We start from the raw sequence: 15,904 nt of genomic DNA on the forward strand, positions 1-15,904 counted from the left end.
AATGAACAATAGAGATTTCATTGCAATGGGACAATTTTGAGCTTACTTATAGTAATGACCTAGGAATGGTTTTCTGGAATTGGGTTAAAAATGGAACTGTTTAAATGAAGAAATGTATTTCTACTTAGAATCAAGATGCAGTTTTGTGTATGCATATATGCTTTTATTAACTGGTAATTTATGAATTGTTTTGTGGAACTGTTTATGTAAAAATGAAATTACTTATGGAACTGGTTTTGTGTTACAAATGGAACTGTTTAAAAAGAAAAGTTTGGGTTTTCTAACTAGGCTTGAGATTTTGCTTAAAATTATCAAGAAAAGGGAGAGTTAATATTCCTTAGTCTATTTAATTTAAATTGTTGTTTGAGTGGATTAATGTCATGTTTTGTTAGTAAGAAATGCAAATGAGGTATACTAAGAGACTACTTTTAAAGTGTGTAAAGAGTTTTTTTAAGAAACTGCTTTTGGATGTTTTGCTAAAAGTTTTCAAAGAGTTAATGGTTAGATTGAAAATATTGCTTTTCAATCTATGGGTTTGTAGGAATTGTATAAGTTTGGGTTCCTCTAACTACGTTTGAGATTTTGTTTAAAAAATTATAAAGAAAAGGAGGAGTTATGAGATTGAAGTATGTTCGCAGAAACCTATTGATATTAATGCACCCTGGTTTTGTGGAGTTAAGAAATGTTTAAGTTTGTGTATACATCGAAGTTTTTCCTATGTTCTGTTAACAAGAAAATTCAAATGACTGAGTTAAAGTTGTAAGACGGAGAAAATTGTTAACTATATATAGCACCATATATGCTAATTCAAATGGTTCTGTTAAGAGTTTGCTTTGAGTTGTAAGACTGAGAGAATTGTGACTATGTATAGCAATATTTATGTTAACCTGTTAATGGTAATGATGAAGCTAAGGGATTCTTTAAGTTTGTAGTCGCCTTAAGAGTTTTTGGTTTAGAAAGGGCTTGAGGCAGCTAAGACTGCTGTAGTCACCTTGGACCTAATTCAAAAGAGAAATGCCATCTATATCATCCTCTACTCCATACTGGGAGGTGTAACAGCTATGGAGATTACTGTAAGCCATTAATAGTTATTTTTTATATATTAAGAAGGGGGGACCTGTGGGAGCCCGTTCTTCTTGGGTTCCTGGTGGCTTTACCCAGCAGGTCCGAATAGAGGATGATCAGGACCACGGGCCTGAGTGCAGGTGTCTGAGATGGTCTGCACTTGGCAGTGTTGGGGGAGGAGGTCTTTTGCTCCACCCCTTGGCGTCTCTATAAATCCCTGGACCAGAGACAGTCGAGGCCCGTTGGAATAGGTTCCAGGCCTTCTCGAGGCTATCCTTTATTTTCTATCTGTTTATCTCCGCAAGATTCTCCACTATAAATCCTTCTATCTAATATTTCCTGCTGAATGCACTCAAGAAAACTCTGGGAAGCTGTGGGGGTGGTGGGTAAATGCCCCACAGCTGGGCAAACCAGGAGGAGCAAGCCAGTAAGTAACACCACTCCGTGGACTCTGCATCAGCTCCTGCCTCCAGGTTCCTGCTCTGAGTGAGTTCCTGTCCTGACTTCCTTTCATAATGGACCATTATAGGGATGTAAAAGCCAAATAAACCCTTCCCTCCCAAGTTGTTTTTGGCCAGTGTTTGCTCACGGCAACAGATAAGCAAATTATCCCACTGCTCTTGGATGGCTCCAGCTGAGTGTGAGGGCTCTGAAAAGGGAGCCATCTGTAGCTTGATTTTTTCGCCTTGCCCACAGTCAGGACAAATCTCTGTCACCCGTCAGTCCCACAGCCGCTCAGACCCAACCAAATAAACACAGACACTTATATTGCTTGCCAACTGCATGGCCGTGGCAGGCTTCTTGCTAACTGTCCTTATCTTGCTAACTGTGCTTTTATCTTAAATTGATCCATTTCCATACATCTATACCTTGCCATGTGGCTGGTGGCTTACTGGCGTCTTCACATGCTGCTGGTCATTGCGGCGGCTGCAGCCTCTCTGGTCATTGCGGCGGCTGCAGCGTCTCCTTCTGCCTTTCTGTCCTTTTATATCTCCTCTCTGTTAGTCCCGCTTATCTTTCCTGCCTAGCCACGGCCGATCAGGTTTTATTTATTAACCAATCAGAGCATACAGACCATCCCCCAGCACAGCCAAGTGCAGACCATCTCAAACACCTGCACTCAGGCCCATGGTCCTAATCATCCTCTATACGGACCTGCTGGGTAACGCCACAAAGAACCTGAGAATTGGGCTCCCACAGGACCTACAGAACATCCCACAGCAGCCATCCTTTCTCCAGTGTTTCCCAAGAGGAGGAGGTTGAAGTGAGGCAAGCCAGGGGTCCGGCCTTAGGATTACACCATGCAGCAGAAGTAGGCCACTGGGTGGTGCTAGCCAGTTGCCTTGGGCTGGGAAAAGGAAAGGAGATAAAAAATTTCTCAGAAGCCAATCTTATGGCATCCGGGCATCCTCCTGGCCACAGCTGGATATCATCAACAGCCCTTAGAGCAGTGGTTCTCAACCTCCCTGATGCCAGGACCCAATAATACAATTCCTAATGCTGTGCTGACCCCAACCACCAAGTCATGTCGATGCTACTTCAGAACTGTAATTTTGCTACTGGCATGAACCATAGTGTGAATATCTTGGAGACAGACGTTTGTCAATGAGGTCACGACCCACAGGTTTAGGACCAATGCCTTAGACAAGGCTGTGAGGAAAGGATGTGCTGGAACCTCCCTGCCCAGAGCTGCCCCATGGAAACACTGTTTCCTCTTTCAGTAACTTCCATTTGAGCTGTTATGAAGGATGCTCTCAGGTCAAGAAACACTGTTCAGGGAGCAGGCCCAGGAACCAGGTCCTCTCTGCTCTTTTTAACATCAGGAAGGGGAGGCAACCGGTGGACTTGGACCCAAGTCCAAAGTGAGTAGCTCGTGGAGCATTTGGTAAAAGTGACAGGTCTGGGGAATTGTGATCAGAAATCACGTGTTGCTCCTCTCAGGTCAGAGGTCAGAGTCCCTGAGTTCTTTAAAGAGAACTGATGTACAGAACCCTAGAGATGGTGGCTTCTGACGTTCACAGATGCAGCACACTGACATTACTGCAGTGCCCTCAAGTGTCCAGTGACTTACAGCTCTCAGAGGGGATGAAAATGTGTTGAGACTGTACCTCTTACACATGTGTACTTGCACACATTCATACACTGTTGTTCACACAGGCACACACCAATGTATTCACAAACATGCCCGTATTCACACACTTGTGCATATCCTCATGTACACACCATGTAATCCCACCCAAACACACACACACACACACACACACACACACTCCCGGACATACTCACACATTCACATACACACTGCCAAATTCCATCTGCCTCAATGAAATCAAAATAAAATTTGCCAGGTTTTAAAGTTTTCTTTACTAGGAATATTGCCATGATTGGCCACTGCAGAGAGTCAGGATCCTTTATGAAAACTCAGAAGTTGATGGAGTCCAGCTGAGACCTTTATCCTCTGGCTTGCAGCTCCCAGGGAACCAGCGGCTGGACAGCACGACCTCTCAGTAATGACAATCTGGAGGAGGAAAAGCAGGGTGGTTGGTAAGCATGCCAAGGAGCCACGAGTGCCTGCGCTCAGTAGTGTGGTCCCTCATAACCAACAGGTGCCGAGGAAGGACAAAATGGGAAAGGATGACCGCCAAGCCTCGGCATTCTCTGAGGGCCTGTTCTTGCCAAACACTAGAAATTTCCCAGAGGAACCTGCCGACCAGTGTGTGTGGTCACACAACAAACCACCCGGGTGTCGCTCAGTCCGTAAAACACCTGCTTCCCACGCCTGAGTGTCAGAGTTCTGAACCCCTGGACTCCCACAATACGGCAGGTGTGGTGGGACATGTCTATAACCTTCCTGTTGGGATTGGGTTCGGGCTGACCTATACAGACCCCTGGAGCAAATTGTCCAGCTACCTCACCCAATCAGTGAACTCAAATTTCAAAGAGGGACCTGGTGGAGAGAGGCTAAGGGAGACATCTCATTTCAAACTCCAGCCTCCACACACTTGTGAATGTACACACACACACACACATACACACACACACACACACACACACACACACACACACACACACACACACACACACACACAGAGTAGAAGAGGAGAGAGGAACTGTGTGTTCCTTGGGGCAGAAGGGATGTGCCTAGCTGTGGGTGACAGGCTACAGAGCCAGTGACCAGGATTCAGAATCTGAAAGCCTTGGCCTTATCCCAGGCTTTATGAGCAGACCTGAATCCTCAGTGCCTCTCCTGGTTCTTCCCCCTGAGTCCTGAAAATCCAGCAGGAGTCCATTTCCCTGCAGCACACCTCACCATGATGTCACACCCTTGTTAGGTGTTGGTTGTTTTGTTTTGTTGTCAACTTGACACAAGCCAGGGTCATCTGGCAAGAGGAAAACAAGGTCCTGCTTCTATAAGAAAGCAGGCTGAGCAAGCCATGGGGAGGAAGCCAGCAAGCAGCATTTCTACATGGCCTCTGCTTTAGTTCCGGCCTCCGGTTTCCTGCCTTGAGCTCCTGCCCTGACTTCCCTCAATGACCGACTGTGATAGAGCTGTGGAGGCCAAATAATCCCTTTGCTGTCCAAGCTTCTTTCCGCAGCAAACTCGGACAATCATCAAATTATGAGCTGATCCATCACCCATTATCTCAAACATTCCCATTCCTTCCTCCCTCTCTGGTTCACATCCTAACCCACTCTGCCCTGGCAGAGATTCATCTGATGTCACCTGTCCCCTAAAGGGACACTCACCCATCTCTGTTGCTCCCCTTGAACACCTCCCCAGTCCCCTGTTGAAGCCTGTGCCCTACAGATAACCATTGCATCAGTGTTGATGAGGAGCTGAGGGCATGACAATAGACAGCCATATCTGTAGAACCAGACCGTGGTCCCACCACAGACGCTCAGGATGAGCACAAGGATGCAGGTTCTACATGTGCAAAAGCTGGTAGGTACTGTGGGATGCAGACTCTGAGCTGTACCACATCTATTGCACCTACCCCACTTGGGTTCCCTCACCTGTCTCCTGCATCATGGACTCATTCTGAAGATCATTGATCCAAAGCCTGGTACCATCTCCAATGGCTTCAGTACTGCATATCACATCCAGACTTATGGCTGCCCATCTCTGTATCTTCTGTATCTTCTCTTGGACTCTAGGGCTTCCCCTTCCTCTCTCACTTAGAACCTGGACTCTACAAGGACAAATCATAGGTGTCTTCTGGTATGGATGTTCTCACTTCCAACTCTTTCTTTATGGCTGCCATAGCAGCTGCTTCCTAAAGCCTAACCTTCTAATCCATAGCTGCTCAGCTCTCCCTCTGACCGCACCCTTCTCCTCCAGCCTGGCTTCCACAGGGCTCACATCACCCTATTACAATACCAGGGACACCTGGCTGCCTCCTCCCTTGAGGTTCACAGACACTCTAGAACGTGGTTGTGCAAACCTCCATGCATCCTCTTAAGGAATGCATGACTCTGCAGGGATGTGGTTCTTCTCACATCTGCTCTTCACCTTCTTTCCACCTTCAACCCCGACCACCCATGCACCTTGAGGGTGATGGTGTATATCCATTCAGGAATATTAACAATTGAGAGCTCCTTGGGTACTAGCCAGGCATCTCCTTCTGCCCACAACCTCTCTAGGACTGGATTCTAAAACACAGTCAAATGACAGGGACGCAAGAGAGAGGAGCAACCAGGCAAATCCTCCAATGCCCCGTTTTCTTCCTGGAGATGGGGAGACCAAACTTGGTACAATTCTTTAGGTCAGTTGCAGAGATGTCAGAATTAGGAGCTATCACGCTCAGGACAGAACCAGTGTAGCTAGGTAGGAGAAGGGAGAAAATGTAACCCCAAAACGTGAATGGGAGTCACCTGAGTTCTTGGTCAAATCCTTAACTGCCTTGACCCGAAGGCCAGACACATGGGATATTGAGGAATGAAGGGTGGCCATGGGGCTGTGCTGTGGTTCTTACAGTCTAGAATCACATGGACTCTACCCTGCCTGAGGAAGAATTCGATGATCCACCCAAGGATGGGTTAGAGACACAGAGGCACAGCATAGGAACTGACTGACGGATTCCAGAGTGGGGTGCTCCGGGCCCATTCTAGCAGAACTTCAAACAGGTCTTGAAAGAATCAAGCTCTTCTGCAAGTTGCCAGGACAAAAGACCACAGGCCCAGGCTTTGACAGCGCTCATGTGTCCTCAGACTTCTGGAGGTTGGAAGCACAAGATGAAGGTGTCCCCAGGGCCAGTTCCTTGTGAGGCCCTCCTCAACAGGAAGAAGGCAGCATCTTCCTGTGTTTCACAAGGCTGCCCCTCTGTGGATTATAACAGACGCAACATTACCTTTGGCAGCCCCCATTATATTCCATCTCTCTCCATATAGTCACATTCTGAAATCGTAGAGGCGAGGGGACAGAGTTCATCCAAAGGACAGCTGACTGAGCACAGATCTACACTTTTCTAAGGAAGATAACAAAACACAGACACACTCAACAACACAGTAATGCTATGATGTATGTGTTAGTTATTTATCTCCTGCTGTAACAAAAGGACCCACAGCTTAAGAGAGGGATGGCTCATTATGGTTCTTGGTTTCCTTGAAGCCATGATTGGCAGCATGGTTTGATGGCCGTGGGAATGCAGGCAGAGCTCCTCATGTGCTGATCAGAGAGCTCAGGACAGGATTAGAGATGGTTTAACTTTCAAGGCCTGTACCTGCCTCTGCTAGCTTGGCAACACATCCCAAATGCTCTGTTCCCCTCTCACTACCCTATCAAAAACAATGATGCCTTGCTGGGACCAAGTGTTCAAACATGAGCTCAGTGAGAGACATTTCAAGCTCAAGCCCTGCCTCCCACATCTGGCCTTCTGTAGGCCCATGGCCACCACATGATGCAAAATGCATTCTCCAAATGACCCCAGAGTCTTAGAGGTCCCAACACTGTCTAAAAAAACAAAAGTGTCTACTGAGACTTAAGGTCCTTGTTGTGAGCCTCTGAAAATTTAAAAAGCATTACATACTTCCAAAATACAACACCACAGCCTCCACACTTCCATTCTAAAATGGGCAAAGGGATATAGTGAATACAAATTGGACCCAAAAAAAACCTCTGAAACTAGTGTAGATCGCATTAAATCCAATAACTCTAGGCCTGGCACCAAGGGCACACAGTGTCATCACAGGGGGTCTAAGAGGATAGGACAGCCCTACCCTACATAGTTAAAGCACACATAGGCTCTCTCTTGGCCAGCTCCACTCACTGCCTGCAGCACTGCTTGCCAGACATTGCACATCCCTAACATCTCCAACATTGATGGTCTCCATTGCAGCTTACATTTCTCTCTTACCAGTTCACTGATTAGTCTCTTGGGGCCTCTCTTCAGAGACATGTGCCTAGCCTCACTTGGAGCAAGCCTCCATGGTCTCATGACAATTATATGCTGCATTTTATAAAAGCAGTGACCAAGGGAATTGATCTGCCACCAGACTGATAGGTAGCCATGATCTCTGGGACCACTGCTACCATGACCCCCAGGTGCCTCACAGCTGAACCTGGGGGTTTCTTGCATGGCTCTGTGGGGCAGGAGGGCCTGGGGACTCTCTCCTGTCAATGACTGCCTTTGCAGTGACTCTTCTTTCTAATGAAAATCTCTCAGGTGAGTTTGCCACAGTACACTCAGGAGTATTTGGAGGGTGGGATCCTGCCCTTCAGTCACCTTCTCTCCTGGTACAGTGCAGAGGGTGAGGGCATTTTTGAATGGAACTAAACTCCTTGACAATGGGATGCTTCCTCCAACCTTGCTTAGTGTACAACTTTCAATATTACTGCATTCCTTTCTTTGCCAAACATCACTTGGTCCTTATCACTTTGCTTTGCTTTTTGCTCTGGATTCGCACCCTAAATTTGGGTAAAAGCATCAAGCCACAGCTGTGCCATAGCCTGAGTGTTATCTTGTCTTGAAATTTCCACCACCAAAGAAATTTATTATCACTATTGCTCCAGAGCCAGGAGGAGCCTAGTGGTGGCCCTCTGGGGAAGGCAGGGGCTGACATAATCTGAAGTGTGCAAGAGCCACACGGTCAGCTAAGGCATAGTGTGGGGCAGGAAAGATTTATGAGAGACAGAGCAGACGCCAAGCCTGTGACAGGCAAAGACATCTGTGCTGTGTTTGGTCAATTGGACAAAGGCTAGGATCATTTTGACAGAAGAAGGTCAACTGACAAGATGTCTTATCAGATGGCCTGTGGGCGAGCTTGTGGGGCATTTCTTGATTGGTGATTGGTGTTGGGGGACACAGCTCAGTGTGGGTGCTGCCATACCTGGGCAGGTGGTCCTGAGGTATAAGGAAGCAGGCTGGGCAAACCAGGATGAGCAAGCCAGTAAGTAGCACCCCTCCATGGCCTCTCCATCAGCTCCTGCCTCCAGGTTCCTGCCCTGTGTGAGTTCCTGTCCTGACTTCCTTTCATAATGGACCATTATAGGAATGTAAAAGCCAAATAAACCCTTCCCTCCCAAGTTGTTTTTGGCCAGTGTTTTGTCACAGCAATAGACAAGCAAACTATCCCACTGCTCTTGGATGTCCACAGCTGAGTGTGAGGGCTCCGAAAAGGGAGCCATCCTTTCTCCAGTGTTTCCCAAGAATGAGGAATTTGGAATGGGACAAACCAGAGGTCCGGGCCTTAGGATTACACCATGCAGCAGAAGTGGGCCACTGGGTGGTGCTAGCCAGTTGCCTTGGGCTGGGAAAAGGAAAGGAGATGAAAAATTTCTCAGAAGCCAACCTTCTGCCATCCTGGCACCATCCTGGCCCCAGCTGGATACCATCAATAGCCCTTAGAGCAGTGGTTCTCAACCTCCCTGATGCTGGACACTTTAATTCAGTTCCTCATGCTGTGCTGACCCCAACCACCAAATCATGTCGATGCTACTTCAGAACTGTAATTTTGCCACTGGTATGAACCATAATGTGAATGTTTTTGGAGATAGACATTTGTCGATGAGGTCACGACCCACAGGTTTAGGACCAATGCCTTAGACAATGCTGTGAGAAAAGGATGTGCTGGAGCCTCCCTGCCCAGAGCTGCCCCATGGAAACACTGTTTCCTCTTTCAGTAACTTCCATTTGAGCTGTTATGAAGGATGCTCTCAGGCCAAGAAACCCCGTTCAGGGAGCAGGCCCAGGAACCAGGTCCTCTCTGCTCTTTTTAACATCAGGAAGGGGAGGCAACCAGTGGACTTGGACCCATGTCCAAAGTGAGTAGATCATGGAGCATTTGGTACAATAGATGGGTCTTTGGAATTGTGATCAGAAATCTCGTGTTGATCCTCTCAGGTCAGAGGTCAGAGTCCCTGAGTTCTTTAAAGAGATCTGAGTGTACAGAACCCTAGAGATGTGGCTTCTGAAGTTCACAGATGCAGAACACTGACATTACTGCAGTACCCTCAAGTGTCCAGTGACTTACAGCTCTCAGAGGGGATGAAAATGTGTTGAGACTGTACCTCTTACACATGTGTACTTGCACACATTCATACACTGTTGTTCACACAGGCACACACCAATGTATTCACAAACATGCCCGTATTCACACACTTGTGCATATCCTCATGTACACACCATGTAGTCACACCCAAACACACACACACACACACACACACACACACACACAAACACACACACACACACACACACACACACACACACACACACACACACTCTCCCGGACATACTCACACATTCACATACACACTGCCATATTCCATTTGCCTCAATGAAATCAAAATAACATTTGCCAGGTTTTAAAGGTTTCTTTACTAGGAATATTGCCATGATTGGCCACTGCAGAGAGTCAGGATGGTTTATGAAAGCTCAGAAGTTGATGGAGTCCAGCTGAGACCTTTTTCCTCTGGCTTGCAGCTCCCAGGGAACCAGCGGCTGGACAGCACGACCTCTCAGTAATGACAATCTGGAGGAGGAAAAGCAGGGTGTTTAGTAAGCATGCCAAGGAGCCACGAGTGCCTGCGCTCAGCAGTGTGGTCCCTCATAACCAACAGGTGCCGAGGAAGGACAAAATGGGAAAGGATGACCGCCAAGCCTCGGCATTCTCTGAGGGCCTGTTCTCCACAAACACTAGAAATTTCCCAGAGGAACCTGCCGACCAGTGTGTGAGGTCACACAACAAACCACCCGGGTGTCGCTCAGTCTGTAAAACACCTGCTGCCCATGCTGGAGTGTCAGAGTTCAGAACCCCTGAACCCACACAAAAAGGCAGGTGTAGTGGGACATGTCTATATCCTTCCTGTAGGGAGTGGGTTGGGGTGGATGTAGACAGACCCCTGGAGCTCACTGTCCAGCCACCCTACCCAATCAGTGAACTCTGAGTTCAAAGAGAGACCTCGTGGAGAGTGGCTAAGGGAGACAATCAATATCAAACTCCAGCCTCCACACACCTGTGAATGTACACAACACACACACACACACACACAGGAGGGGTCCTCAGCAGGTGGGAGGGGATGGGATCAGCTCATGCCAGGCCCCAGGTGGGCCCCCACCTGCAACCATTTACCTTCCACAGACTGTGGGTAGAAACACCAGGGCACCTCAAAGATCAGGTTGGAAAAGCAGCAGTTTCGAACAGTGCAATTCTCAGGGCTGATGCCCGGGTACCCACAGTTCTTTCGGGCTGACACTTCCATGACACACTGCTCTGATTCTGGTTATGGGGGAACAGCATACAAGACTCTGTCAGGTTAGCCGCTCACTGAGGGACACCAGTGCCTCCTTCCCAGAGACACTAAAGTTGTAGCCTCGGTGTGTCCCAAGGAGCTCCTTGGGTTGGTGACTCTCAGCACAGTAAGAGCTAGGGACCGGCTGTGCTTACCACAGGAGGACATGAGTGTAGGGAGGTCAGCACAGGTGGGAATATCTGCAGAACTGGAACCTTGGGAAAAACCATATCACCCTTTCTGGACTCAGGGATCAGCTCTGTGTAATGTGAGTAGCCCACTGTACCCAGCCCAGAGTAGGCTTGACAACCCTAATTGTGAAAGGGACCTAGCACATGGCCACCCACCTACCTGGTTTTTGTTGTTGTTGTTGTTTTAAGTACACTAAACCCCTGGGGACAAAATTCCCTATAATGAGTGTGCCCCAACAGCAAGGTCAATGCCTGGATGGACACGCACACAAACTGTATTTACAGTTAGCCCTGGCTGAAACACATTCTGAAAAAGGTACCAGAAGCCTCAACACCCATCTTAAAGTCTGAAGTCTGTTTGCACGGATGGTGATGCCATCTTACCCAATGTCTCTATTTCCTTTCCAAAGCTTCTTTGAAATTATGGTTTTATATATAGGTAGAAAACAGTTAGGTCTGCTCACAGGCAAGTCTAGATACAGGGCATGGGGGTGGCAGGGAAGGTCTAGAAGAGACACTAAGGCTTCCTTTTCATAAACTTGGGCTAGCTCTAGACAAACAAGCAGGCTTCCAAGTACTTGCTCTAGACCTTGCCCAGGGCCTGGTCCTAAACTGACACCTGGAAGGAGGAGCTGGGTCTCCAAAGTTTACCTTGTTTTGGAAGTGGGTGGAAACACCAGGGGACCCCACCAATGCTGGAGTCAAAGCAACATCCGAGATTGAAGCACTGGTCAGTGGTGATGCCCGGGAAGCCACAGTTCTTTCTGTTATGTGGTGTCATCCTAGAGCACTGGCAGGGAGCTGTGGAGAGATCCATCCATGGTCCACCCTGTCCAGGGTGCCGGCCTCAACCTGCTCTAGGCCGTCAGGGACCTTGCAAAGTCCCATGTCCCCAGGAATGACATGAGATCTTATTTTGCCCATGTTAGAGCTGTCTGATTTCCTCCTGAGGAAACCACAGGATTTTATAGAAATAGCTTCATTTAGTAAAAAAAAAAAAAAAAAAAAAAAAAAAGCCACACAAACCTTTTGTAAAGATGATGGCCCTGTGGACCTGGGCAGAGATCCAGGTAGAAGGGGACAAGATGGGCCCAGGGCAGCATGCCCTGCTGTCCTCCTAACCAGGCTGACACCTGTGGACTCGGCCCTTCTGAATAGGAGTCACAGATTGAGCCCCACACAGCAGCATCCAGACTGCAGGGTGCTCTCTAGCTCCTTGCTAGCTGTCACCCTGCCTTTGTCCTTTGAGGGAACATCTAGAAAAACCCCACCTAATACAGGGGATGGGTGACCCACAGCCCACCACTCATGGGGACTCAGGCAGGTTTCACCTCCCACCTGAGGGATCACCCTGGACTTTTACTTACAGGGTTTCTGGCCCTCCACCAGAGCATACAGCCCCAAGACAAGGACCACTGCCAGGAGAGGGGCGCCTCGAGGACCCATGTCTGTTCTGCTGTACCTGGGCAGCCTGCAGAATGTCCAGTTCCCACTGGCTGATGTTTTATTGGCTCCTCTCTGTTTGCTCAGTGGCTCTGAGAACCGCCCCCTATCAGTGGCCCCAGCCCTCTGGATCCTGAAGAGCTCTCATAGCTCCACGTGGAGGCCTGGAGGAGGTGGGAGAAAATCCTGAGAGTGCAGTCACACAAGGCTTCCAGGCTGGGTCAGGCTGGCCTCCATAAGCATAGCTGGCCCCTGTCTGAGGCAGGAAGCAGGGTCCTGCCAGGCTACTGACGTGGAGAATGGGCCATGTGTCCAGCGGGAGCTGGGCTCTCTCAGGGTCACACCCAGGAAGGGATTAGCCATGTGTTACCCTGAATAAAGTTTGTGTCTCTCATAGTGACATCCGATTTTTTTTTTAAATATTTGTAGTGGGGCTATATGGGAACTGAACAGCACAGAGGAGGACATTCCATACAAGAGCCTTCTGGGGTTGGGGATCTCACAGGACTATGGGAAGCACCTTCAAGGTACCTAGTTTGTACCCCTGATGCAGAGCATACCCTCCTTGAACTTGTTCCCTGCCAGCCTCAAGACTGTGTCCATAGAGACAGATGACAGGGCTCAAAGGAGCAGTCAGGACAGGCTGTTTTTTGTTTGTTTGTTTGTTTGTTTGTTTTTTAATCACCCCTGATGTTGGACATTCTTTGTCCCACAGGGATCCTTTTCATTCCCTCAGATGGTGCCCAGCACTGAGATGTCCACAGTGAGATACCCTGGAGAAGGGATTTGTACACTGGACACAGAGAACAAAAGCCAGGGCTTCATGAGAACTCAAAGGGTAAATGATAGAGTAGAAGAGGAGAGGGGGACTGTGTGTGTTCCTTGGGGATGAAGGGATGTGCCTAGCTGTGGGTGACAGGTTACAGAGCCAGTGACCAGGATTCAGAATCTGAAAGCCTTGGCCTCATGCCTGGCTCTACAGGCAGACCTGAATCCTCAGTGCCTCCCCTAGTTCTTCCCCCTCAGTCCTGAAGACCCAGCAGGAGTCCATTTTCCTGCAGCACACCCCACCATGATGTCACTACCTTGTTAGGTATTGGTTGTTTGGTTTTTTTGTCAACTTGACACAAGCCAGGATCATCTGGCAAGAGGAAACCAAGGTCCTGCTTCTATAAGAAAGCAGGCTGAGCAAGCCATGGGGAGGAAGCCAGCAAGCAGCATTTCTACATGGTCTCTGCTTTAGTTCCGGCCTCCTGGGTTCCTGCTGGGAGCTCCTGCCCTGACTTCCCTCAAAGACTGACTGTGATAGAGCTGTGGAAGCCAAATAATCCCTGTGCTGTCCCAGCTTCTTTCCGCAGCAAACTCGGACAATCATCAAATTATGAGCTGATCCCTCACCCATTATCTCAAACATTCCCATTCCTTCCTCGCTCTGGTCCACATAATAACCCAACTTCTCCTGCCCTGCCAGAGGTTCTTCTGATGTCACCTGTCCCCTAAAGGGACACTCACCCAATTCTGTTGCTCCCTTTGAGCACCCCCCACCACTCACATGTAGAAAAGCCTGTGCCCCACAGATATCCATTGCATCAGTGTTGATGAGGAGCTTAGGGTATGACAATAGAAAGCCGTATCTGTAGAACCAGACCGTGGTCCCACCACAGACACTCAGGATGAGCTCAAGGCTTCGGTTTCTACTTGTGCAAAAGCTGGTGGTCCTGTGGGATGCAGAGTCTGAGCTGTACCACATCTATAGCACCTGCCCCACTGGGGTCCCCTGAACTGCCTCCTGCATCACGGACTCATTCCCAAGGTCATTGATCCAAAACTTGGTGCCATCTCCAATGGCTTCAGTACTGCATATCACAACCAGACTCATGGCTGCCCAGCTCTGTATCTTCTATATCCTATCCTGGACTCTAGGACTTCCCCTTGCTCTCTCACTTAGAACCTGGACTCTACTAGGACAAAACACAGGTATCTTCTGTTCAGTATGTTCTCACGTCTAGCTCTTTCTATGTGGCAGCCACAGCAGCTGCTTCCTAAATCCTAACCTTCTAATCCATAGCCGCTCAGCTCTCCCTCTGACCGCACCCTTCTCCTCCACCCTGGCTTCCACAGAGCTCACTTCACCCTAGTACAACACCAGGGACACCTGGCTGCCTCCTCCCTTGAGGTTCACACCCACTCTAGAACGTGGTTGTGCAAGACTCCATGCATTCTCTTAAGGAAGCCATGACTCTGCAGGGATGTGGTTCTTCTCACATCTGCTCTTCACCTTCTCTCCACCCCCAAACCGCCCCCCCACACACACCTTGATGGTGATGGTGTCTATCCATTCAGGAATATTAACAATTGGGAGCTCTTTGGGTACTAGCCAGGCATCTCCTTCTGCTCACATAGAAAGAGATCCAGACCAATCTCTCTAGTACTGGATTCTAAAACACTGTCAAATGACGGTGATGCATGAGAGAGGAGCAACCAGGCAACTCTCCCACTGCCCTGTTTTCTTCCTGGAGATGGGGAGACCAAACTTGGCACAGTTCTCTAGTTAAGTTGCAGAGATGTGAGAATTAGGAGCTACCAGGCTCGGGCCAGAACCAGTGTAGCTGGGTAGGAGAAGGGAGAAGAAACTGCAACCCCAGAATGTGAATGGGAGTCACCTGAGTTCTTAGTCAAATCCTTAACTGCCTTGACCCGAAGGCCAGACAAATGGGACATTGAGGAAGGAATGGTGGCCAGGAGCCTGAACTGATCATGTGCTATGGTTCATATAGTCTAGAATGAAGTGGGCTCTACCCTGCCTGAGGAAGAAGTCTATGAGCCACCCAAAGATGGGTTAGAGACGCATAGGAACTGACTGACCGATTCCAGAGTGGGGTGCTCCAGGCCCATTCTAGCAGAACTTTAAAGCAGGTCTTGAAAGAATCAAGCTCTTCTGCAAGTAAATTAGCTGCCTGAGTTAGCTTGCAATGGTTGCCAGGACAAAAGACCAGACACCAGGGCTTTGACAGCACTCATGTGTCCTCAGACTTCTGGTGGTTGGAAGCACAAGATGAAGGTGTCAGCAGGGTCAGTTCCTTATGAGGCCCTCCTCAACAGGAAGAAGGCAGCATCTTCCTGTGTTTCACAAGGCTGAACCTCTGTGGAGTATAACTGCCTCTCTTCAGAGACACCTGCCTAACCTCACAGGATTTTTATCCTGGAGACTTGGAGCAAGTGGTCCCATGACTCTTACATGCTGCATTTTATAAAAGCAGTGACCAAAGGGATTGATCTGTCACCAGACTGATAGGTAGCCATGATCTCTGGGACCACTGCTACCACGACCCCCAAGTGCCTTACAGCCGAACCTGGGAACCCTTTTCTTGCAAGGCTCTGTGGAACAGCAGGGCCTGGGGACTCTCTCCTGTCAACGACTCCCACTGCAGTGACTCTTCTTTCTAATGTCTAAAGTCTAAAGTCTCTCAAGTGA

At 48.6% G+C, this 15,904-nt stretch overlaps 1 protein-coding gene across 2 annotated transcripts; it reads right to left on the reverse strand.

Annotated features, from left to right (window-relative positions):
• Window positions 1-9,857: 9,857 nt before the first annotated feature.
• On the reverse strand, window positions 9,858-12,559 carry LOC102925792 (trefoil factor 2). Of its 2 annotated transcripts, none has more exons than XM_076558010.1 (4): window positions 12,354-12,559; window positions 11,638-11,787; window positions 10,636-10,782; window positions 9,858-10,035 (listed from the first exon to the last, which is right to left on the reverse strand). In XM_076558010.1, the coding sequence occupies exons 1-4, from the start codon at window positions 12,430-12,432 to the stop codon at window positions 10,022-10,024; spliced, it is 390 nt and encodes a 129-aa protein (XP_076414125.1). In that variant the 5' UTR covers window positions 12,433-12,559; the 3' UTR covers window positions 9,858-10,021. The 2 variants fall into 2 exon arrangements, with proteins under 2 accessions (XP_076414125.1, XP_076414124.1); XM_076558009.1 differs by having other exon boundaries at window positions 10,622-10,782; window positions 12,354-12,552.
• Between the last annotated feature and the right edge of the window lie 3,345 nt (window positions 12,560-15,904).

The sequence above is a fragment of the Peromyscus maniculatus genome, chromosome 21 (genome assembly GCF_049852395.1).
Source record: "Peromyscus maniculatus bairdii isolate BWxNUB_F1_BW_parent chromosome 21, HU_Pman_BW_mat_3.1, whole genome shotgun sequence".
Lineage (NCBI taxonomy): Eukaryota > Metazoa > Chordata > Mammalia > Rodentia > Cricetidae > Peromyscus > Peromyscus maniculatus.